General features: G+C 37.5%; 1 protein-coding gene across 5 annotated transcripts in view; it reads left to right on the top strand.

The window, feature by feature from the left end:
• The window catches only part of LOC117402299 (collagen alpha-1(XII) chain-like), a 100,483-nt gene extending 77,081 nt beyond the window's left edge, over positions 1-23,402 (top strand). For 4 of the 5 annotated variants that reach the window (XM_059023517.1, XM_034003298.3, XM_059023516.1 and 1 more), the window contains 15 exons: positions 1,396-1,554; positions 1,883-1,960; positions 2,360-2,446; positions 2,813-2,866; positions 3,283-3,378; positions 4,042-4,095; positions 5,082-5,135; positions 11,312-11,365; positions 12,174-12,245; positions 15,146-15,181; positions 15,285-15,351; positions 15,492-15,680; positions 17,505-17,582; positions 18,776-18,940; positions 22,427-23,402. In XM_059023517.1, the coding sequence (XP_058879500.1) occupies positions 1,396-1,554; positions 1,883-1,960; positions 2,360-2,446; positions 2,813-2,866; positions 3,283-3,378; positions 4,042-4,095; positions 5,082-5,135; positions 11,312-11,365; positions 12,174-12,245; positions 15,146-15,181; positions 15,285-15,351; positions 15,492-15,680; positions 17,505-17,582; positions 18,776-18,940; positions 22,427-22,584 (1,401 nt within the window). In that variant the 3' untranslated portion in view covers positions 22,585-23,402. Of the gene's footprint in view, positions 1-1,395; positions 1,555-1,882; positions 1,961-2,359; positions 2,447-2,812; positions 2,867-3,282; positions 3,379-4,041; positions 4,096-5,081; positions 5,136-11,311; positions 11,366-12,173; positions 12,246-15,145; positions 15,182-15,284; positions 15,352-15,491; positions 15,681-17,504; positions 17,583-18,775; positions 18,941-21,266 lie in introns of all 5 variants that reach the window. The other variant, XM_059023518.1, reaches the window with a different exon arrangement.
• Positions 23,403-26,516: the final 3,114 nt, after the last annotated feature.

Below are 26,516 nucleotides of genomic sequence, written 5' to 3'. Positions count from 1 at the left end.
AGTTCAAGTCCAGGCTATTCTATTGCTGACCGTAGACGGGAGCTCCCAGGGGGCGGCGCACAATTGGCCGTGCGCCGCCCGGCAGGGGGGGAGGGCTTAGGTCGGCCAGGGTGTCCTCAGCTCACCGCGCACCAGCGACCCCTGTATTCTGGCCGGGCTTGCCTGTAAGCTGCCCAGAGCTGCGTTGTCCTCCTACGCTGTAGCTCTGAGGTGGCTGCACGATAAGTCTGCAGTGTGAAAAAAAGTGGTCGGCTGACGGCACACGCTTCAGAAGACAATGTGTACTCATCTTCGCCACTCCCGAGTTAGCGCAGGGGTGGTAGCAGTGAGCTGAGCCTAAAAATAATTGGATATGCCAAATTGGGAGAAAATAATAAAATAATTGGTGATTACTAAATTTCTTTAAAAAAAAAAAAAAAAAAACCTGCACATTAATAGGTGTGTTTCCTTTTCCTGTGCAGATGTTCAGAATGAGCTGGAGGGGTTAGCGGCACATGAGTGTAGTCTATTGCTCCCAAAACCAGAAATGTCATAGAAATTTGTTTTTAAGGCTTATAAGTACACCCTGCTTTTAGGGAAAAATAGGTATTTGGCTGTTCGCCTCAAAAATGTATTGAGCACAACTGGCAACACACAAGAAAAAGCGGACTGGGAAATGCTAGCAACAATTGCGACTGTTTAAAACATGCTTCCAAAAGTTCTTAACAAATTGATGCAATTGTAAGTGTCGCTATTGCCTGCAGCTTTCATACATCTCATTATAATATCTGAGAACCCTCATTTGCACTAACTCCACCCTGTTTCTGCAAATTTATGCAGGAACGCCCATAATTACATATTCATCTACGCTTGAGCCGCAAACAGAAACTGTTGCCACAAAGCATTCCCTAGAAAGTTACAAATAGCATTGCGCTTGTTTAGTACATTTCACCCAAGACTGCTAACTCATTTGCAACTGGTTTGCAACTATTGTCACAGGTGCAACACTTTAGTACACCTACCCCTAAATGTGTAAATCTTGTTGAACAATATATGGGCAATGGTTAGGGCAAAAATGTACACATTAAGTGCATGGTAACTGCATAATAACATTGTAATTATGTGTAAATACAAATGTATTTATTAACTACTATGTAAATCCACAATAATGAGAGACACTTAATGTTAAGTGTTTTTAGATATATTAGGTAGCCTAACACATATTTTATTCCTACGTGTTAGTTCCTGCTGCCTGTGACATAGACATGACTGAAGGTTTGGATGGCCAAGTCAGCTGGCTGTTGGGCTTCTGTAAGGAGGACATAGCGAATCAGCTTGTTAGTATGATGAAGTAAATGTTTATGTTGTGTTGTGTTTTTTCTAATAGCCTTGATGGTAATTTTCTGTTTTTCGCAGATTCATATTGTAGTGACCCCAAAAGCTGTAAAGATAAATGTGGACTGTCAGGAGTTTACAGAGAAGGAGATTAAAGAAGCTAACAACATTACTGTGGACGGCTTTGAAATACTTGGCAAAATGAGGAAGTCAAGAGCTTCAAAAGGGGAATCAGCAACAGTGAGTAAAAACCACATTTACTTTATAGGGTGCCGAGATCACTAAAGTACAATCACAAGAACAGTAAGTGCACGACCTTATTTAGATATGAACTATCCCTTATAAAAGTTTACCAATGTATATTTGCATGGTAATTTGCAGTATGCTTTTCCACTGCTTATACCATGTATTTACCATGCTTTACCATAGTTACCTATTGTTAATTGCTTATTAAAGCTTTGTGATTTACCATGCTTTACCTTTTCTCGTGATCTTGCAAGACATTTGAATTGAATGCATATACTGAGTCAGATACCCGTGTTTCAGCTGTTTCCATTTTTTTTTGCAGTTCCAGCTCCAGATGTTTGATATTGTTTGCAGTATAGGCTGGTCTAGCAGAGACAGATGTTGTGACCTCCCTGCTATGGTAAGAAGAGCAGACAAAAAATGTTATTCACAGCCATGGACAGCACGCTGTTGTCTTCAAGGACAAACTGAGTAACTGCTGGTTCACTGCATGGTGTTTCAGTAAAACCTCTTTCAGGAAGGCCTGTGGCAAGTCCAGATGAGAAATCCCTGAAATACCAATACCTACGACAACATGCCTCAATGACTTGACACACACCCATCAGTTGATTACCCTACTGTCGGTAAATGTGGAGACGTCCCTGGCATTGGCTTCAAACTGTCTGAACTTGGCTGGGTACCCCAAAGAAATATGTTTTTTTTTAATTGAAAAACCGACAGGACTTAACTTCATATCCATAGATAAGTTATTATTGTCGTGGAGCATAGTAACCAGTTATTTTTCTTTGTTTGTTTCCAGAGAGATGAGGGGAAATGCCCGGCCCTTCCACATGCATGCACATGTGCACAGGATAGTGTGGGTCCACAGGGGCCCGCCGGACCACCGGTAAGGGAGTTTGTGATTTCAAAAAAATATAAATGATGCTATTGAATGTTATTTCTGTATTACCTCTAGTTTACCTAGGTTAACAGAGGATAATCCTTAAATTTACGTTATATGGTATTTCATAATGACACCAAAATATGCAATATGGGATTCAGCTAGGGCCAATATTCATTTCTAAAAATGAAAAGGTTACAAAGCTTTTTTTTATAGTTGTGTAAAGCCTTTAATCATGAACAGGTTTAGTTTGGCGTGATTGTTTTCTTGTAGGTAATCCTTTGAGACTTTCTGTCTGCAGACTGTGTCGTGGCTGTCAGGTTTGATTGTTCAAAGATTCTATTCATTATTCTAATGTCATCTCTTTCCCAGGGTGGTCCTGGTAGCAAAGGTCCTCGAGGTGAAAGAGGTGAAAGTGGCCCAGCTGTAAGTACTGTATTGTATTGATAAGATAATGTTACAAATAGAAAGTTCTGTATTTCATTATCTCTTAACAGTTTACATCATACACCAACATATGCATCACGCCTTCACGTACTGACATCTCTTGACATCCTAAAAAGCATGTCTCAAAATGTAAATGTTATGCAATACTACAGGTTAAAACAGCAGGCTAATGTCTTGCGTAAGACCTTCCCAAGACATTGCGTAAGACCTTCCCAAGACATTGCGTAAGACCTTCCCAAGACATTGTGTAAGACCTTCCCAAGACATTGTGTAAGACCTTCCCGATAACCTCTGTGTGGCACTGTGCTGTAAGGTGGGATGGCAGAAGATGTGCTTCTTCAGCAAGATGTTCTTATGTGAAATGTGACCTTTGGTTTATTTGTGGTTTTCTATAGGGTCCACTGGGTCCTCGGGGTGAATCAGGCCCACCAGGACCACAAGGACTTCCAGGCCCGCAAGGACCCAACGGGCTGTCTATTCCAGGAGAACCAGTAGGTCTTCCAAAATACAGGCTATATGAACCCATAAATATTCTTATTGTGCATGCTGGGATTCCCTGAAAGGTGTTTGCACATGGGCTAGCTTGCCTTTGCACCCAATGAACCAAAACTCATTTAACATTAGTTATCCATAAACATACATTTAGAAACATGTTATATACCCAACGTTTGTCATTTGAAGATCTTATGTATGGCTTAAGTATTTAAATGCAGGTCTAATTACAGCTGTATGAGGTGTTGGCAGTCAGAAAACTACTGTACATGGAAGCTCTCCTCCTACCATACAGTATACAATTGCTTGCATCTAAAGACAATGTTTGCACCTCGCTGCCTTTACCCTCATGTGATCCCAAATGCTAAATGATGTACAATGCAGTACACAATGCCATTTGTTGCTGTCAAATGGTATAAAAAATGTTTTTGTCTGTGATGTATTGTGCAAAGGTAAGAATGGAAACCTTTACGAATGGAATCTTCTTTATTACATTTGTCTACTTACCTTACTTGACCTTTCTCCTGATATGTGACATTTACGTTTTGTGTTTTCCGTTATGTCAGAGAATAACAGAAACTGAAAGTGAATTAGTTATGTTTGTTATATTTTGTTAAGAACCTAATGGACATGTATGTTTAACTACGTTTATATTTCCTCAGGGTCGGCAAGGATTAAAAGGTGACCCTGGTGACACAGGCTTGCCTGGTCGTCCAGTAAGTGCTTCTTTTAATCTATAACGTGGTTGTAAAGAATACAAAGGGTAACCCATACAGTGAATCACACACCAGATCACGATTTTATTAGAACACACTCGACTCCATTCACTAGGAAGGACGATGTCTGGGGAGTGAGAGGGGGGTTTGCAGGGGTAGTTTGATCTTGGGGTCGAGCCTCCATAGCTAAAAGCTTAGATACCAGTGCAGAGATGCAAAGAAGAGACAAAGAAGACGGCAAACCCTGGAGTTTAAAGAGCCTGGTTAGTGATGAGAGGGGTCCATTTACAAGCCTCCTCATTTTCACAAAGGGTAGAATAAATACAATTGTCATTACTATTCTAGCTCACATGAATGAAAATATACCCATTGATCGAAACAGTGCTGTATAATTGAATAGTACTTCAGGTTTGCTGGCAGATTCCAAATATAATCGCGTTATAATAGTTGAAAAGTCCCTCAATAAGACACCTTTCATTTATTATGAATCTATGCATGCAGTACATCCCTACAGCAGGAGCATGTTGATGGGGTACTGTAGGTATTAATATCTTCCATGCCAGTTGCAAGACATTTTGTAGTCTTATTTGACCAAGAGGCAATTGCATCTTTTTATAGGGTTTCATTAAAAAAAAATATAGGCTAGGCTGTCATGCACTTACTCTTTATCGTCATCTAGTTAATAATCAGCCAAGTGAGCAAACCAGGTTTGTAAAGGCCAATAAAATGGATCAAGAGCTCATTGAGTGCTTTCTTAATATCCTGGTAAACATCAAAGCCGAACCAAAAAGAACTGGAAAATGTTTTATGTCTTAATATGAAGAAAACACATGCAGACATGGAGTTGGGTTAACTATAGGATGCTGTGAAGGCGTGGCACAATAAGGATGTTCATAAAGCTGGTAACGAAGAGATGTGTCACAATATGGAAGCTGCTGGATGGAATTTGTCTTGATTGCAAAACTTCTTCTTTTTTGCTTTCCTAGGGGAATCCAGGGCAGACGGGTCCAGTAGGCCCAGTTGGACCAGCTGGTGTACGGGTAAGTTGCATTTCTTTCTTTCTGGTGTCTATTTCAGCAGCAGATCTTTGTATTATTTATTCTGGTTTGTTTCTTTCCATCTGATTTATTAAGAAGCTGAAGGAATCAATGATAGACTGGGTTTATACATTTCAGGGGGGGCAATATTACATACTTGCCAACATTTGAAAACTGTTCAGCGGGACACTCGTCCCCTGGGGGGTGGGGGTGGGTGTGTTATACTCATCATACACATGGGAGGGGTCATACGCAAAAAAACACTTGGGACGTATCCCCTCAACTCAACACCACACAACCAGCATGACAGTAAACAGACACAATGAAGCTTTTTTACCTTTGTATACCGGTAAGTTAGTGATCAGCAGATGTGTCAGTCGCACGAAGAGCACAGCGTGTGGTTTTCACTAACTCAACTGTGCAGAATAAATTAATTATTTTTTCTATGTGTAAATATCGGGACTTTCTTCCTATGCATCGGGATGCGGGACATTTGCTAGGAAATTGGGACTGTCCCGACCATATAGGGACTGTTGGCATGTATGATATTAAGCTCTGCTGATGTTTAGATCCTAATTCCAGACCTCTACAGAATGTGAGCACTGCCACTGCTGCTGCTTATTTACATCCGATGAAAATCGTTTTCAAATTCCAAACAGATGCCACATTGCCACATTATAACATCGGAAATAATTTGTACAAATACATTGTAACAGTACTGTAACCCTAGTCTACCTCATTGCATGTTGAGATGTGCAGTACAACAATTGATTTGTAAATATGATTGCTTTTAGTGGTATTTCCTGATTTAACCAGAATTGCCAGTGAGTTGTAATCGGGGGAAGTTTAAAAGTGGTATACATTGGACACAATTAGAAAGTGCTAGTCTTGTAAGTCGCCCTGGATAAGGGCGTCTGCTAAGAAATAAATAATAATAATAATAATAATAGTCTTACCATAACATTGATTGGGCTGGCAGGACACTTACACTTAATATACTGTTATGATGAACTATGTATTATTATTACATGATAGGGGGATTTCCAAACATCAGTGTTATTGTATCAAACTTGTGGTATAGGAACTACAGCTTTAGTAGCAAGTGATTTTCAAACATCAGTGTTATTGTATCATACTCGCAGTATAGGAACGACAGCTGTAGTAGCAAGTGATCTTCAAACAGAATTTGTTAATAAAATCAATCCAATAATACTTTGAAATTGAGTCGATGAGGTAGTTTATGAACAAATTTCTCGTTAAAAAGCTTAATTGTCGCAGGTCACATACATCACTTCCTGTCTGAATGACTAGATAAGGGGAACTTGTTAATCCAAAATACATGCTAACGAGATCAAGAAAAATGAATGGAAGCATAATTCTCTGTTATGGAAACTACTAGCGTACAGGGAGACGGCTCTCCCACCAGCGAGCAGCAGCCAAATGGAAATAAAAAATAATGGGAATATCTATGTTGTGTATAATTTGTAAACTTAATTTAAAATTGTGAATTCTGTCATCCAGAATGCAAATTTATATCGTTCTGGGGGATATCATTCGGGGGGATATTGTTCGGGGGGGGGGGGTATCGTTCTGGGGGATATCATTCGGGGGGATATCGTTCTGGGGGATATCGTTCGGGGGGGTATCGTTCTGGGGGATATCATTCAGGGGGGATATTTTGCCATAGCTTATTATATACAATTCTTTTAATGTCAGTTTTGCAATCTTGGTTGGAATTTATTTTCTTATGTTGACATCTACTTTTGTATGTATCTTAGTATGTACGATTGTAGGCTATAAATAAATAAGTTTGAAGAGCCATTTGTATTTGTAGTTGTTAGTTATTATACATGTATACCATGTATGTAACACTTCATTATATATTTATTAAGATTTTAAAATTATGTTCGAACTCTCTAGTAAGGACATTGCAAATCTGCAATCACCTGTAAGGAAACTTTATTGTAATAGTATGCCATTTTCTGTACCAAGATTTCATTATTTACTTTTAGGTTTTTATTTGTATAATTCAAATACAATCTACAGTAGAGGTCAGCTGTCATATAATGTACGTATCCAGAGCCCAGAGAGGCTACAGTTGCATTGATCATTTCTTGGTAGTAACATTATACTGGGTACAAGTAATGGTGTATCATTTTAGCAATACAACAAACATTCCGTAAGATTACAAATGATTAAAACAAGTGAATAAATCTCATTCATAACCACAAGTATAGAAAAGGCTAAAATATTTTCATAACTTATCTGGGTAATCTTACAATACTGACCTACTAACGTGCCATCTTAGTGTATTTTGTCTCTGAAATGATTAAACACAGCTGATTGTATCAAATTGTAAGTCATTAGAAGAGCCAGGGAAATTTGCACATATGTTCCAGATGTTATAGGATGCATCACAAATCACCTGCACGTTTAGTGAATGTTTGAACCCTTCCTGTTCACATACACATGGTGCTGTGGTGATTTGAGTGCAACGTGTGTGCAATCGATGGCTCCCATTACTAACCACCCTTTTAATTGTAGCTGTTCCTGATTAAGTGGGATACTGATATAATCATTAACCCTCTTTATCAAGTCACCCGTGACCCTTTGAAATGACCCAGACACATAGAAGGACAATGCTGCCAACACCTTCATATGTGGGGGTACGGCACGGCCCCTTTCCGTAGGCAATTCAAGGTCCTTCCGCAGAGTCTGACAGAGGTCGACAATAGCTGCCCTATTCAGATGCAATCAAGTTTTTAGATCAGTGGTACTCAACTCTGGTCCTCAAGATTCATTCCAGTCCTGGTGTTTATTCCAATCAGGTCCTAAATTAGTTAATTGCCTCTTAGCAGCTTCAATTAACTTCATTAGAACCTGCTTGGAGTAAAAACCTGGACTGGATTAGATCTTGAGGGCCAGAGTTGAGTACCACTGTTTTAGATCGTCATCTGGTAAATGTAAGAAATGAACCCTGGTCCTGTACACCCGCTCTCTGTATCGCTGGCGTCGCAGCCAGGGTCTGTCAATCTCAGGCTTGCACTCAAGCTCTAAAATTACATTTGCTGCTACTGCTGCTGCAACTGATTCCACTCCCAGCAAATCCATAATGAAGTTTGTTTATTCTAAAGATCTTAAATACTGTTTCAAGATTAGTTATATACTGTTTCGTTAATTAAAACCCTCCTTTTCCCAGTGCAAATTAACTCATGATAAATTATGACAATTAACATGGATTTCCTTTTAAATTTACACGCAAACAAAAGAAATGGTCGCAAGTTAACATTATTAACATTATTTTGTAAATCAACATAATTTCGGAAATCACATTAGTGCGTCTATTTAATAACAAAATAGGCATAACGACCGCTTGAAAATGCCAAAATCAATGTTACAGACTGATTTGTTCATTAACCCCCATGTCCTTTAAAGCCTTTGCGTGAGATATATATATATATACACACTACCGGTCAAAACTTTTAGAACACCTCCATTTTTCCAGTTTTTATTGAAATTTACGCAGTTTAATGTCTCAATGTACTCTGAAATTAAAGCGTAGAACAAATAAACAATTGGAGATAAAAAAGAAATCATGGAAGCGTTTTGTTTAACAAAATTTAATCTCAATTTTTGACTCAAAGTAGCCACCTTTTGCAGATATAACAGCCGAACACTCTCGTGGCATTCTTTCTACAATGGAAATCAAATATTGTTCGGAAAGTTCTTCCCAACACTGTTGCAGAAGTTCCCACAAATGTGTTGCACTTGTAGGTTGCTTTGCTTTCACCCTTCTGTCCAGTTCATCCCAAACCAGCTCGATGGGGTTTAAGTCTGGAGACTGCTGGCCATTCCATGATTTGAAGCCTACTGTCTTGTTCTTTTCTTCTAAGGTAGTTCTGATATAGCCTGGAGGTATGTTTTGGGTCATTATCTTGCTGTAGGATGAACCCCTGACCAACTAGGCGTATACCAGAGGGTATTGCATGGCGCTGCAAAATGCTGTGGTAGCAGTTTTGGTTCAGGGTGCCACTCACTCTGTGCAAGTCGCCGACTCTGGATCCAGCAAAAGAGCCCCAGACCATCACGCTTCCTCCTCCATGTTTGACAGTTGGTGTCACACACCGAGGAACCATCCTTTCGCCTACTCGACAGCGTACAAAAACCCTGCGTGATGAACCGAAGATTTCAAATTTTGATTTATCGGTCCATAAGACCTTCTTCCAGTCTTCAGTAGTCCACTGGCGGTGCTTCATGGCCCAGGCAAGCCTCTTTTTCTTATTTTGCCATCTTAGCAATGGCTTTCTTACTGCCACTCGACCTGTCAAACCTGCAGCTCGAAGTCTTCTCTTCACAGTTGAAACTGAGACTTGCTTACTTCGACCAGTGTTAAGCTGTGCTTGAAGCTGTTGTCCTGTGAGCCGCCTATCACACAAGCTGTTGACTCTCAGAAACTTGTCTTCTGATTCTGTTGTGGCTTTGGGTCTACCAGACCTCTTCCTGTCAGAGTTTCCTCCAGTTTCCAAGTGCCTTTTGATGGTGTAGGAAACTGTACTCACTGACACCTTGGCTTTCTTTGCAATTTCTCTAAAGGAAAGACCTACACTTTTAAGGGTTATAATGGTCTGTCTGTCTTCCTTTGTTAATTGCCTTTCTCTCGCCATTATGAGAGCAATATACTACTTCCTGCAGTACAATACTATCCAAATAATGCTGAAGAGGGTGTAGTAACACAGTCTGTTCCAACACTGCTTTTATACAGACAGAGGGTGTGTAAGTAATCAACAAAAGTTGGGACACCTGTAGGAATTGTTAGCATCAACTTTCAAGGCTTAATTTACTTCCATTGCTGCAGAACAGCTGTAAGTTGTTAACCCATTACTTGTTCCCTGAAAAAGGCCTTTTTGTATAACTCTGAAATGTACATTATTTTTCAGTTTTTGGTAACCTAAACTTTTTTTTTAAACCTCTGTCAGTTTCCCACTTACCTTTGTACCATTTCAGGTTATTCACTGTATTCACTGTATTTAGTAATGTTATATATATATATATATATATATATATATATAGATATATAGATAGATAGATAGATAGATAGATAGATAGATAGATAGATAGATAGATACACATTACTAAATACAAGTGCGACTCATCAAAGGTGACTCAGTAAAGTGTTTAACACATATTGTGCAATAGAGCTATAACAATTTGGTCTTTTACACAATATGCAAAGAAACTTACAATCTTAATTTTAAATAAAATATACTTCAGTTTCAGAAATAAAGTGAACAAAACCTGAAACACAGTGCATGTTAGGCAGTTCATGCATTTAATATTAAAGCCATTTTAATGGTAGTCATCTTTACAGTATTAAATATGTATGTTTACAGAAATCTTATCCAGTATCACAGACACTAATCTAATACCTACAAGCATATGTTCCAAATGATAATACATTCTTATATGTACCTTTCAAAAAAGGCAGAATTGCTCTAAATGGTCATCCGACTAACTGGTGTCATATTTAGAAAAGCTCTTAATTACTTGTGGGGAACATTTTTTATTAAACGAAAGCCAATATGCAACGTTCCATACAAATACATTCACAAAACTAAAAAGAAAATTACAGTATTTAATATATTGAATGAATGGACTATAAAAGCTGCTACACACAGAAAAAAACAAAGTGAAAAATGAGTTTGGAAAATGTTGCTTTTATTTGGCTTGACATCAGGGAAAAGCAAGATTTATTTTTTTATTTCGTGTTTTTTGGAACCTGTAAATGATCTATTATTTGTGCGCTGTTGTTTACATAGCTAATGGGAATAAATTACATTGAACACACATTGTAAAAATGTTGTTGAGTCTTTAAACTACAATTACAATGAATGTATAATGTCCCTCTAACACCAAATTAAAATGTATTTATTGTGCACTAAGAAGAGAAAACTGCTGTGATACCATGTTAATGCCAATGACACAGTAAATTAATGGGTTTTCCATTCTTTCTTCAATATGCTTTTGTACGGACCAAAATGTGATTTTAGACAGTAGGGTACAGCACTTTGAATCCACTTGCAAAACAAATCTGTAATTTCAGTTTGTGTGCCCTCTTCTCTTCAACGGTTTCTTTATCCCTAGTAAGTGTTTTGTATATATTCATTCTGTCTATAATGCAGGGACCACCAGGAAAGGAAGGACCATCCGGACCAAGAGGCCCACCAGGCCCAATGGTAAAAAAACAACCCTTTCTCTGTATTTTTTTGTCTTGCTCAGGAGCTTTATTAATAAAAGCACTTTTAGACAGGTACATACCATTTTTCACAGGAGGGGTTGGCAGTAAAACTATATTGTAAAATATGTACGATCTGAAAAGTATTAACAAGCATGTTGTGCAAGCATATGAACTGACAGAGTCATTTATTTAGCTCACTAGTAGAGTTGCTGATTTCAAAGCCCAAGATCTGCAGTTCGAATCCCAATGCCGGCTTCACAATACGTACAGTTGACGCTTCCTCTAATAATATAAGATAATGTTCCGACTTAAACTTCAAATGACAAGTCAGAAACAGTCATTGTGATGTAAAGTACAGTTGGCGTCTCCATTGTGAACCACAGATTTCAAATGTAGGTATATAAATAGGTGAAATCTAACCCCGTCCTGGATTTTATAGAGCTTTGATGATGTGGAGTTTAGAGTGTTCAAAGTGAGCTCCTTGATGAATGTATTTTGGAAACTTAAAAGGCCTCAGGTTTTACAGTTAAAGAGATTTTACTAAATAGCATAAACATGCTGTTTGGTATGCTCTTTCCAGTTTGGCTGTTAACCACAAAGATAAACAGTTTAATATTTTACAGTACATTTGGAAAGCGTTTGTTTCACTGACAGGTCAGTGTAGTGGGGAAACGCAGCTTCAAAGGATTCATATAAAGGGGGGGCCAGACCAAGGAACAGGGCATGTGTATATGCAATATGTCACTCTTTTTTTTTTTTTTTTTTTTGCAAACCTCCAAATCCATGATTTGTGTCCCATTCTATAGGGTCCTCCAGGAGCTCATGGAATGCCGGGATCTACTGGAAAACCAGGAAAGCAAGGAGATATGGGACAACTAGTAAGTACTGCGGTTTAGTGGCAAGGCAAGGATTTTTAAGGCAAGGAGTTGAGTTCTAATTCCTGGGCAGGATTTTCATGGAGAATAACCTATGCGTTGACAGCAGTCACCCCAATTGTAAATTGTACAGGGGTATTGCTTTGGCTCCATCCCAATTGTAAATTATGCAGGGTATTGCTTTGGCTCCATCCCAGTTTCTCGTTCACCACTTACCAATCAGACTTCAGGGTTGAAACATTTGCCCCAACTCCATACTATTGACACCCATTATGAGTTTCCATTATTCATCTGATAAAAATGTCCTGACACTGACCTTCAGTTGTATTTTAGATCAAATCCCCCATACAATGTAGAGGTGAATAAATCATTGTCCATCATCTGAATTATATTTCTTAAAGTGAATAAATATAGATACTTATACTGAACAGTGCTAACTTTGAGGTTATAATGCCAAAAGGTAGTTGTGTTGCATTACCATTTATTAGTATGATGGAGCATGCTATAATTTGCTTGCTGCCGGCAAAGCAAAGTTGCTTAATGCCAACATTAACTGTCAACACTTTCCATTTAACCAATAAAAACATAGTTTTAAAAGAACAGTTTTTGTGAAACACAAATGTGATTATTGGACCTTTCAAGGCCTAGAGCAGCAGTCATAGAAATAACACAAGTCATATGTACTAGAGGGCTGAATCACAACCAACAAAAAGGGCAAATCAACAGCAGTTAGTGACTGTTTCTTGGACCCTGCTTCATCTTGGCATCACCTGCTGTTTGGGAGCTGACTGGTCTTTGAATGCATGCTAAAACTTGGACATACAAAGAATGCTTTTAAAACTGGTGACTAAAACAGCTTAGTTACTAGGATAACCAATACTATTCAACTGTGCATTCAAATGACACCTTTCTGTTAATGGTGGACCACAAAAGACATTTAATTAAAAGCAGTTTTTCATCAAAAGTGCTACATCAGTTGATGACTTTAAGTCAGAATTGAAAACTTATTTTTTGAGGTTAGCTTTTTTAAACTGAATTTTAAACTGTGTTTCTTTAATCTCTATACAAATATATTATATTTAGATATTCTTCTGTTTTTTATATTAACTTTGTTTTTCTTTCATTTCTATACACATGAATTGTATTTTGTTTTTCTTCTGTTTTGTGCTGTACAGCTCTTTGATATACGTTTTGATGAAAGGCACTATATAAATAAATTATTGACTGATTGAAATAAAAGTTTTGAAAAATGTAGGAATCATGATCCTTACTTCCTACATCCTCTCCCTATGGTTCTGGGCTTTGTGGATGTTCTTCCAGCCATGTGTACTGAACCACTGTGACAGGATTTCATCTTTATGTCTTCTGAGTTTCAAAGCAAAAAGTACAGTGTAACCCTAGCCCTAACCCTAAACACTGTGACAGGATTTCATGTGTATGTCTTCTGAGTTTCAGAACAGAAAGTACAATGGGAACAGAGGTCAGCCTTTGCCCTGAAGAGAATAAATATGTTTTAATATTTTCCTTTTGAAAATAAACTAATTAAATGATTTTGCATGTTCCTGCAGGGACAAATAAACTTTATTCATTCAAAACAGACAAAAACATCCTTTAAATGACATGAGTTAAAACTTTCTGAAGTAAATAAAGTTTCATTTTGAATTAGAAATATAACCTAACCATGTGCAGTATAGACAGTGTACAGTATACGATAGTATAGGATCGTAGGAATCCATTTGCTGCACAATAACACGGAAAAACACTGATTTTCTATGCTGCCGGAGAAATTTTAGTTTTACATTTGCAAAAGACATGCAAGGCTTGCAGTTTACTTTACTGCTCAACAAGCTGCTTAAAGGTGCCGAAAACGATAGTCTTTTATTTTAATTGCGGAATAACACTGATTTTTTTTTTTTGTGGAAAACTGGGATCCCTGGTGATTACATTAATTAATAAAAAGCCTGCCTTTGAAGAAAGCCCTCCTTGTTTTTAAAAGCATACCAGTCATATTTTTGTTAAACAAAAAATCCTTTTGGACATGTCAAGAAACCCACAAACTACTAAAAGGAAAGACATGTCCTTTAGACTTTGATGTCTCATAAAACTATGTGGTCAAAAATAATGTTGCTTGTCTTTGTGAGCAATGCAATATGAGTCACACACTGTGTTCTGGCAGCACATGTCCATCTTTTGTACATGCTTACCAGAACATTCTGTGCAAAGCACATATTACAATTATGATAAAAAGAACCTGAAACATGGGGCTGGATCCCAAAACTATTTACTCTAAATCGTCATTAGCGTTATGTTTGTAAAAACACCAACTTAATAAAGAAACAACATCAAACTACTCAAAAGCACCCAAGTTAAATGCATGAGCTGTATGCATCTGGTTTGCAAACTTTACTGAGTGAGTTTTTTTCCTATCTGAAAACAAAATGTGTTCATGGTGTTTTTGGATTTGATAGCTTTGAGAATCTAGCCCATGATCTTTTACAGATGGACTGATTTAACCAAATGTTTCTACAAAGTACAGGTTACACTATTCCTGTATTCAGATTGTGGTTTGTCTTCTTTAACAACTACCCCTTTCTGGACAATCCTTATTAACAACCAACCCTCATCCTGATCCATTTACTTTCATCTGCCAGCAACCTGCATCATGGGTTTCTGCTGTGTGCGTCCATCTCTATTAATTAAAGGGCTTACCCAATAAGGATGGATCCTTACCCACTGTAGAACCTTTACTACAGAATATGCAAGGTCCACCAACACATACTTTTATACAGTTCTCATCTTTAGATTTATAATGCACAGATAACAGTAAATGTTTGCAGTACGTATCATGTAGATACAGAATCATTATCAGCCATCAGATGTTTATTATTTTTTCTTTTTTTTAGGGTCCAGTTGGTATGAAAGGAGAAAAGGGGGAGAGGGTGAGTGATACTGTGTAAAATTCAATTTCATTGGAAAAAAAAAGAAAATAGCTAAGGATTTCTCTAGCTCCATATAATACAATATATTTAATGTTTTTCTTAGGGAGACTTTGCATCCCAAAACATGATGAGATCAATTGCCAGACAAGTTTGTGAACAACTGATGAATGGTAAATTTGAAGATTTCAGGTGCAATATTTCCTTTTGTACCAAATTGTATTAAATACATGCAATGGATCATCTTTTGGAATGGCCTCACCACTTCAGTCTCGCCTTTAAATAATACATGCATCTTGATTTTGAATTTTAGGCCAGATGAACCGGTTTAACACAATGCTAAACCAAATTCCCAACGGTTATTATTCAAACCGCAACAATCCTGGCCCCCCTGGTCCCCCTGGCCCCACAGGCAACCAGGGGCCCCGAGGAGAGCAAGGTCAAGCTGGCCGTTCCGGCTTCCCAGGGTCCCCAGGAGTTCCAGGGCCCCCAGGAGAGAGAGGTACGTACGAGACACCCAGGGAGCTGTGGAACCCAACCACACTTCAACTGCTGAGCAACAGGGAAGATTGGCTTTGACACATTCTTCTTCTTCTTCTTCTTCTTCTTCTTCTTCTTCTTCTTCTTCTTATTTATTTATTTATTTATTTATTTATTTGGCAGACGCCTTTATCCAAGGCGACGTACAGGTGTTACAGGGCATTACAGGGTTACAATACAAGATACATATTTAAATACAGTAAAGTTTACAGTAAGTGTAATAATACTACTAGAATACAATATGAACTAGTTATATCTACAATGACACAGTAGTGCAATAGTGCAAGGATAGTTAATTAGCTGAGGATCGAGTAATATAGTGCCCAAGGCATCCCAGAGAGCTGTATGAAGCTAAAAACAAAACAAAATAGCATTTGTATGCAATACACGCCAGTTATAACCAGTTATTTCAAAGTACATTTCAAATAAAAGTATGTTTTCAATTTAGATTTAAAAGAATCCAGTGTTTCAGCCTGCTTAATGGTAATCGGAATAGAGTTCCACAACCGAGCAGCACAACAGCAAAAAGCTCTGCTCCAGCTGATCTCAAAGAATGACTAGGAACATACAGAGTTAGCAGTGCTTGGAGATAGGATGGTCCTAATCCATGAAGGGCCTTATAAGTTATTACAGCAACTTTCAAATCAATTTGGTAGATCACTGGTAACCAATGTAAGGACCCAAGCACTGGAATAATGTGTCGAGAACGACGAGTATGAGAAAGCAGTCTTGAGTTGAAAGTAAAAATGTAGTTTTATTTGTAAGTAAGAAATGTGTCAGACAGTTCAATTTAAACTTGTCATTCAAGCAGTACCATATGTTTATTCAAGGTACCCCAATGCTGTTTATTTAAAGCATCAAGTACGTTATATTTCAAAATGACATTTGTTAACTGAATCAAAGATTAAATACTTCTGTACTGATATATTTTTTCAGCAACTTTACAGTACATGAGCAATGCTTACTGCTTTTTCGCTGATCTATATTTGCAGATGCCTAGAAATGAGTAGATACTGTGTGAATTGAATTGCTGGGGCTGTCTTAATACTTTCGTGATGAAGCATAAAATGGTGGATTCCCTTCCATCCTGATTGTTTTGGCTCATCTGTATAAAGTGTAATACCAAAGCAAGGGAAGAGCTAAAGTTCCCATGAACACAATCTCATTTTGTTCTGTACTATTTTTAACAGCAGTTGTTTTGTAGCTCTCCAGTTGGAACACAGAATTATGGCAGCCTAAAAATAAAGTACATGGAGCTAGCAAAATAAAACAACCCCCAACATTTTACCTAATGGAATATTTCGTTTTAATTTTCCTATGTAAAAGACACACCGACACATCATGGTAAATATTTGATTATTCTACTTTAAGAAGTCAAGTGGAACACAGAGACATCCATTAAACTGTGAAGCATTGGAAATGCATCAGTTGGTTAATGCCCTGCTTCTCAGTAACCAATCAATGCTTTTCCAAAGAGTCACGTGTTTGCGCTTTTTCATGTGACTTCTGGAAGTAAGATGGAAAGAATTGCAAAATTTAAAAAATCTACACTTCTCCCTTTCAGCATACTATCACTATTATCCGTGTTCCAGTCATTTGGTTTCTATATTAGCAGTAAAGTTGCATATTGTAAAGGTTTTCAAAGGGTTATGAGGGCTGTCTAGTGCTGATATAGGGGGCCATTTATCATGACATAATCCAGACGATGGGCTCCTTGGTTTCAAGTCAAGATTTACAAGACACTTCTCTGTAATTTAACAATTGCTTCTTTTTTTGTTTTATATAGGAGTGCCAGGAGAAAAGGGTGAAAGAGGAAACCAAGGAATTGGATCAAAAGGAGAGAGAGGTTTACCCGGACCACCTGGTACGTGTTACAGTTTATTCCGTCAAACTTCATGACGAAAGCCAAGCATGTTCAGTAATTCAAAGTTTCGTAGGCATTGTTTTCTTCTTGCCATTTTACGCTTTATCTAGCTCTTACCTGACACCATTGGGGCTTTCACAAGCAGTCTGTGAGGACCCATGTGGTAGTCATGTCTGATATCTGTGTTGTTGTTCTTGGGGGGGGGGTCAGTATGGTTACCTTTTCTATTAATCTGCTATGTAATTTACTCTAACCCCTCTTCTTCCCCTTCCTGTACACTAACTCCAGACAACATGGAACAAAATAGTCAGTCCATTTTGGCTTGCTTTTCTGCCAGCACTATATATAAATTGGGAATAACTCACAGTGTCTTTGGTTTCCAGATTTCTCCTTTATCAGAACTGTAAATAATCACTGTGACTCATCGTTACAATCTTCCTGTCCTTCGTTTGCTCATATTGTCATCTGATTAGCTTCCATGATAACTTACTGATATACTGGCAGCCAGAGCTTATGTTTGGCTCCCTGTGTCTTCAAGTTAACAATTTTAGCATGACTTTTTATGTTAATCACAGTGGCTATAAGAAACATGCAATGGTTTTTAACCCCCTAATAGGAAAGGCTTAATATTTCTGTAAACTATAATACAGTGTGATCCAACACAAGCATGACTTCATCACCCAGGGGGTATAGGGTAGCAAGTCTAATATAACCATGCAATGTAATTGTAATACAGTGTGCTTGTCTGTTGCACTGGGTTCCATGGGGATTTCCTATCACATACTGTAGGGAGTGGGAAAAAAACATGCAATTCATTGATGTCTGTAGCATGGGTCAAACGCTGCCAAATCTGGTTCTGTGAATAAAGGGTCGAAAATTGCCTACAAGTAAAGAAGCAAGTGATGATGAGTCAGAGCTGTTCAGAGGCTAATCAGAATATTGTACATTGGGCTTCCTCTCATGGCTTCATTGACAACACATGTGGGGAGCTTGGAAGAATGAAAAGATTCCGTAGTAGGTTTACATCGTCTAGACAGAAAGGAGAAAAAGTGCCAATAACGCAACAGAGCTCACTTTCTTTTTTTTTCTTTTTTTTAACAGTCTAAATATTCCTGAGATTTGAGAAGGATGTCAGTTGGTTATTACTGTTTTTTTTTTTTGTTTTTTTTTTTTGTTTGTTTTTATAAATCTAGGCCAACGAGGAGAATCTACAATTGGCCCTCCTGGTTCTCAGGGCTCCACTGGTCCTCCCGGTCCTTCTGGTCGGCAAGGAATACCTGGGATCAGGGGCCCTCCGGGTCCACCTGGATACTGCGACTCCTCTCAATGTGTGGGCATTCCTTACAATGGATTCCCAGGTAGGGTGACATCTTAGTGTTATAGCAGTTTCATCAGACATCTCCTTAGTGCAATAGGAGTTTCATCAGACATCTCCTTAGTGCAATAGGAGTTTCATCAGACATCTCCTTAGTGCAATAGGAGTTTCATCAGACATCTCCTTAGTGCAATAGGAGTTTCATCAGACATCTCCTTAGTGCTATAGGAGTTTCATCAGACATCTCCTTAGTGCTATAGGAGTTTCATCAGACATCTCCTTAGTACTATAGCAGTTTCATCAGACATCTCCTTAGTGCAATACGAGTTTCATTAGACATTTCCTTAGTGCTATAGCAGTTTCATTGGACATCTCCTTAGTGCGATAGGAGTTTCATTAGACATCTCCTTAGTGCAATAGGAGTTTCATCAGACATCTCCTTAGTGCTATAGGAGTTTCGTCAGACATCTCCTTAGTGCTATAGCAGTTTCGTCAGACATCTCCTTAGTGCTATAGCAATTTCGTCAGACATCTCCTTAGTGCTATAGCAGTTTCGTCAGACATCTCCTTAGTGCTATAGGAGTTTCGTCAGACACCTCCTTAGTGCGATAGCAGTTTAATCAGACATCTCCTTCGTGCTATAGGAGTTTCATTATACATCTCCTTAGTGCAATAGGAGTTTCATCAGACATCTCCTTAGTGCTATAGGAGTTTCATTAGACATTTCCTTAAGGCTATAGCAGTATCATCAGACATCTCCTTAGTGCTATAGCAATTTCGTCAGACATCTCCTTAGTGCTATAGCAGTTTCATCAGACATCTCCTTAGTGCTATGAGTTTAATTAAACATCTCCTTAGTGCTATAGGAGTTTCATCAGACATCTCCTTCGTGCTATAGGAGTTTCATCAGACATCTCCTTAGTTCTATAGCAGTTTCATTAGACATCTCCTTAGTGCAATAGGAGTTTCATTAGACATCTCCTTAGTGCAATAGGAGTTTCATCAGACATCTCCTTAGTGCTATAGGAGTTTCATCAGACATCTCCTTAGTGCTATAGGAGTTTCGTCAGACACCTCCTTAGTGCGATAGCAGTTTGATCAGACATCTCCTTTGTGCTATAGGAGTTTCATCAGACATCTCCTTTGTCCTATAGGAGTTTTATCAGACATCTCCTTAGTGCTGTAGGAGTTTCATCAGACATCTCCTTAGTGCTATAGCAGTTTTGTCAGACATCTCCTTAGTGCTATAGGAGTTTTGTCAGACACCTCCTTAGTGCGATAGCAGTTTGATCAGACATCTCCTTTGTCCTATAGGAGTTTCATCAGACATCTCCTTAGTGCTGTAGGAGTTTCATCAGACATCTCCTTAGTGCTATAGCAGTTTCATCAGACATCTCCTTAGTGCAATAGGAGTTTCATTGGACATCTCCTTAGTGCTGTAGGAGTTTCATCAGACATCTCCTTAGTGCTATAGGAGTTTCATCAGACATCTCCTTAGTGCTATAGCAGTTTCATCAGACATCTCCTTAGTGCTATAGCAGTTTCATCAGACATCTCCTTAGTGCTATAGCAGTTTCATCAGACATCTCCTTAGTGCAATAGGAGTTTCATTGGACATCTCCTTAGTGCTATAGCAGTTTCATTGCATTTAGAGACTTTTTTTAAGTAAAGAAAATGTTACATTTCACACCTATTAAGGGGATCAGCAAAAATGGTAAAGGAGCATTTATGAATAAATTCTTGAGTCACTGTACAGCTATGGCTGAACGTTTTGCATCAACTTATATAGAAGTAACTAATTTTGCTTCATAAAGTTGAATGAAACCTGCTGAATAATATTACGTTAACATATTGAATTACACACCGCTCTATAGTTTTCCATATACTTAACGAAAAACTGACAACATTTTTTAAATCTAACATTAACTATTATCTACTATTATGGTTTCCGGTAGACTTTTGCAATATCATTTTGTAGTTTCCTTGATTACATGATGTTAAATAAAATATCTAAATTATGTTCATATCGTTTATTTTTTGTTTTTATTATGTCTCAATCCTAAAATTCGAGGTGATGCTAAACATTTGACCAGAGCTGTATATTACAGATCATAAGCCATCACTTTTCAGTTGTGCAGTTATACAAAGTTCTCTTAATAATGCTGCATGAAGTTTGAACATACTACAAAGTACTCATTTAAACAAAAGCCTAGCATAAGAAAACATTCAAGTATGTGCTGTATATAAGTATGTAATAACTCGTTTTGGTCCATCTTTTTTTCATCATCATCTCATTTTTTATTTAAAAAAAAAAGAAAAGAAAAAAAAAAATTCCAGAGAAAACTAACATCCTCTTTAACCTATTTCAGGTTCGGCATAACACATTTTCTAAGTCGCCTGTGCTGCTTGCAGTTTGAATTCCTGAAAATCCTGTTTCTGAGATATTTGCTCACGTGCTTATGAGCCTATAAGGATATTCACCATGGATATGATTAATGAACATTGTTGGCCATCATAAAGGAGAGGACTCTTGTACTAACAACACTTTTCAGCTTCTAAATCTGACAAACACCAGCGATGGCTTCCTAGTGAGCCAGTTTGCATCTTGAACCAATTAAACAAACAAACAAACAAAGAGAGGCTTCTTTCAGCAGAGGGGCTTGTAAAACTACTAACAATGTGGAGGTAATGCCAAGAAATCAGGTTAACATGGTAATGAAGGAGCGGAATCTGTAAATAAACTAATTGTGCCTTGAAAACGATTCTACTGGAATCATGTCCACTAGAAGCAGTTAACATCTTTCAAATAGCTTTTGCATTGTAGCCTGCTGCTTGCTGTATGCCTATATAATAACCCCTTAATGAATTTACACAGCCTGTCTGCTCAGGTCTAAATTAAAGCACGTGCCGATTGCACTTGTATGTAAATGATGAAGGTATTTCCCCAGTTATTTATCTGTACCTCTGTAAGCTGCGAGGAATACAGTAGCACCAGAAACCACAACATATAGCAAGGCTGTTGATAGAAATGTGTACTTGACCCCTGTTTTCATTTCTACGACTAAACCACTTGTATGCCACTAGATCATTTTTATTTTTATTTTTTTTAGTACTCTGGCACGTGATTTTATCTAACTAATATGTTTAATAAGTGTCTAGGTTTAAAAGAACATAATAATTATTTAGTTTATAATATATTTCTATGCATTCCAAGAACCCTTTAATGCCAATTTAGAGCTGTTTGAACAATTGTTGTACTATAAATCATAAGGCTTTAACAAAAAAAAGCAAAACATTATCCCCCCCAAAAAAAGATGTTTACAAGGCCCGTTCATTTGCTGTTTTTCTGAAACATTTTTTAACCTTTCATGGAACTAACTAGTTATTGGCTAATATTAATGTTAATAATGTCATAACAATAATGTCTGTGGCTGTATTATTATGTACAACATTCAAAAAGTCTGTGTGCATGTGGATTCAAAGACTGCATATGATCATTAAGTTCAATCGGACAAATATTTCCAAGCAGAATCTTACCAGCCAGGACCTTACCAGCCTGAGCCAGAAACCTACGTAGTACCAATGCCAGAGGAGGAGGAAACAGAAATACAGTCACCAGGCTATTCACGAAACCAGCGTGGAAAGAGATCACTATCAAGAAAGCAATCTGCGAAGAAAATGCTGTAGCCAAAGAGGATAGATTTTCTTGTTAAATGATTTGCTATTTTCACATATGAAAATGTTATCAAAGTCACATACTCACCACAAGCAATGTATTTGGTTTACCTAGCAGTTGACATTTATGCATGTGTGAGTATAGCAAATAATAATAATAATAATTCAATTTCTTTGAAGACGTGTGCTTACTATCTGCTATTTGCCCCCTTTACTGTCTGTGCTTGTAATATAACTGCATTACGTGGTTAAGTTTGTGCACTCATCTTATCGAATGTAGCATTTGAATAACTGTGGTGGCACACTGCATGATGGTAACCAACAATAATTAGCCAGGTTGCAGCTTTCATTTTTCATGTGCCCTAGTGCATCTTCATTCCACCACACGTCTTCTCGTAAAACCAGTGTTTGTCATTGTATTGCCATTATATATTTTGCCTCTTTAATTGTCTTTATAAAGAGGATATTTCTTACAAGATCTACCAAAAAAAACTCACAAAACTCACAATACAGTAGTTAAACATGGCTTCCATTTGGTTATTGTAGACTAAACATTTAACAGTTTTATTATACTAACTCACAGCCGATTTTACCAAATGTGGAATTGCATGCCTGTGTTGTATATTTAGTATGGGATTTTTTTTTATCAGAATATAGTTTTTGTTTTTTTTCTAGATATTCAGTGCAGTTGGAATTTGTTTGCAAGACTATTCATATAGAATTGCTGCTTTCATGTTTAAACTGCAAATTGTGAATTTCACAGCCTTATTTTCTTATTTATTTCTGAAACAAAAGAAGCATTTTTCAATAAAACTACTGAAAATGTACAATCTGTGTCATTTTTAATTATAGGGGATGGCTCTGGTATGATTTCTTTTCTACAGCCCCATCTCTTTGCTATTAACACAGAGGTTAAGTGGGGATTTGCACCATTTGGTAAACCTTTAATGTAAACATCTGTTATAAGTGTTAATGATACAACTATAGTCATGTTATAACACTATTAGTCAGCTATTGTTATACTAACATGCTATAACAGTGTCAAGTGTGTTATTCTCTCAGTGAAAACAAAGACCATGGTTGACTAATTTAGAGATAACACTAATTCAAAGATGACCTAGTGTAGTACAAATCATGCATGACGAATGCAGTCGTGGCCTGTCCATCATCTTCACACAAACTGCAACCAGGCAACGGGCGTGAGGAACAATCTACGCTGGATAGATTTTTTCAAGAGAAAGGAGATGTAATTACTGTATTCAGCATGTGACTGTACATTATTTCCTTTTTCATTTCTTTACAGTTTTCTTCTAAACATACCACAGGCACACTTGCCAACATTTGGAAACTGTTCAGCGGGACGCTCCTCTCCGGGGGGGGGGGGGGTCATACACATCATACACATGGGAGGAGTCATACGCAAAAAACACTCATTATCATATAAGTGACGTATCTCCCCAAACTCAACACGACACGACATGACAGTAAAAATAGACCTAATGAAGCGTTCTTGCTTTTGTATAGGTTAGTGATCAGCAGATGTGTCAGCTGCACAAAGAGCACACCGTGTGGTTTTCACTAACTCTGTGGTGCAGAATAAATGTTTTTTTTTTTATGGGTAAATATCGGGACTTTTTTTCCTATGCATCAGGAAGCGGGACATTTGCTAGGAAATCGGGACTGTCCCGACCTTATAGGGACTGTTGGCATGTATGCACAGGGGTGAATTCCTGTGGGTGTAATTTATATGTGGAAACGGGTTTGTTTTGTCTGCTCTTTGGAGTTGTTATGTTTGATCAAATGATTGTTTACAGACGGGCGCTCGATTGAGACTTGCTGCCTGCCTGTCTTGTATGTGTACTCTGTGCGTTACCATCGTTGGTAGCGTCACATGATCCGTTTGTTTACTTTCTGTTTTGTGTTAAATAAATCCTGCATGCCTGTGCCAGTGTTTCAACTCCATGTCTCTCTGTCTTGCAATGTGGTTACCCACACATGTGACATGAGTACCTTGTCACAATACTGTTTAATGTTGATCAACGTGAAGGAATCTTCATAAAAGTACGACATATTGATGTTCAATTCAAATTTGCTGTTTTGTCATTATTCTGATACAGAAAATGCCAAACCCTTTTATAGTGAACACCCTGATATAACAAACATTTCTCCAGGTCCCAGGGTGGTTCGTTATAGCTGACATTTTGGTCCACAGTAAACATAAACATATCATAGACACATTAAAGAAGATTACAACCTGTAAGATCACATGTAAAGTATGAAAATATATTTGTAAAGATACAAGTGAAATTGCAAATAGAAAGAATAGATATTCAGTCATAAGAAACCCAGCATGCAAAACTACCAACATTGTTTATGGCATATTTTTCTAAAAATGTAACTAAATAAAATAGGTAGGAGAGACTGGAACAACATTATATAAAACAGAATCACCTATCAAACGTAAGAAATGAAAAGATAAATGAATCAATAGTTCAACACAAAAATGAACATGAATGACCTACAATTTGCAGTTTTAGAAGAAATAAAATGAGATGCACATGTACAATACAGAAGAATAAAGGAGAAGAAATGGATAAATAGACTTAATGCCATGACGCCTGAAGGTTTAAATAGAAAGGAAAAGTACACCATTACATCATTATGTAGGAAATGACATCACAAGCACATTAATAGATTTCAATAGAAATAAGTGAGTGTAGTTGCCATGGCATGAAAGCCTGTAAGTACTGTATCTCCACTGTTTGTTTTCAAACACACTTGCCCTTGACAAAGGTATGTTAAACACACTGAAACGTTGGGAAGTAGGCTCTTTTGATAAAACAAATCACTACTTTAAAACAGGACATGAAACTGATATTATGTGTTAATAATGGTAGTAATCTTTTATAACTTATTTATTGATGCTTATACATGAAACCTTAAACTGAAATGTGATCCAGTCCAGGGTATAAGCATTAGAATATATTTAATTGCTTTATACTGCATTTGACTATGAATAAGTACCTGGAATATGATATGAAAAAAACTATTTCGATAAGAAATGTTTTAGCAATTGGCCCTACAGAAACATGCATACTAATTATTGACTAATATGAATATAGAGAATATATATATATATTCGTTTATAAGTGTTTTTTTAAGTCCTTATGCAACCTTTCACTTTCAGATTCAAAATGTTTTTTATTCAATTCTGAAGGATTAAATAATGTTTGATATTGATAAAATTGTTCTAGATAAATCAAGCAAGCAAATGAAGGCTGTATAAATTAAATTAGCCAATGATTAAAGAGAATTTATAAAAACAATATTCTACCCTGGGCTGTGTGTATCAAATTTCTACTCATTTGGGAAAGATTAAGACTTTTTTTGTGGTTCAATTTAAAAAAAAAAAAAGTGTATGCACGTTAGACTGAAAGTGCGAAGTGCAAAGGGAGATAATTTAGGGGGAGGAGGACAGGAAATAGAAGTATTATTCGGTTAAAGAGAAATTAAGTTATTCAAAGCTGGACACCAAGGTGTCTTCACTGATTTACACAACAGCACATTACACAATACCCACATCAAGTTTGCAGGAATGACTTCCCTAGAGCAGTCCTGATTACCAATGGATATACTGTAGTCCAAACAATAGAACGCTAGTCTGTTGTATTTCTAAGCTAAATGAAAGTGGTTTCTGATCAGTTTGCTTTTCAGTGCCATGTAGATGCTAAGATATTGGACCTAATACAAAGGCTGCTAAAGAGGCTTTCTCTGAGATCAAACAAGCCAAGATCGATTGTACCATTCCACTGTGAATTGTACGTGATCTGGGAGCTGAAGATGCAGATATTTCAGAACCAGTAAGCCACACCTACAGTCCTGTATACTGTTGCAAAGGAACGTATCTCTGTGTTTTTAATTGTTTTTATTTATCACGTGTTAAG

This window comes from Acipenser ruthenus, chromosome 5 (genome assembly GCF_902713425.1).
Source record: "Acipenser ruthenus chromosome 5, fAciRut3.2 maternal haplotype, whole genome shotgun sequence".
Lineage (NCBI taxonomy): Eukaryota > Metazoa > Chordata > Actinopteri > Acipenseriformes > Acipenseridae > Acipenser > Acipenser ruthenus.
Note: the sequence above shows the minus strand (reverse complement) of the source record. Positions and strands in the feature narration are given on the sequence as shown.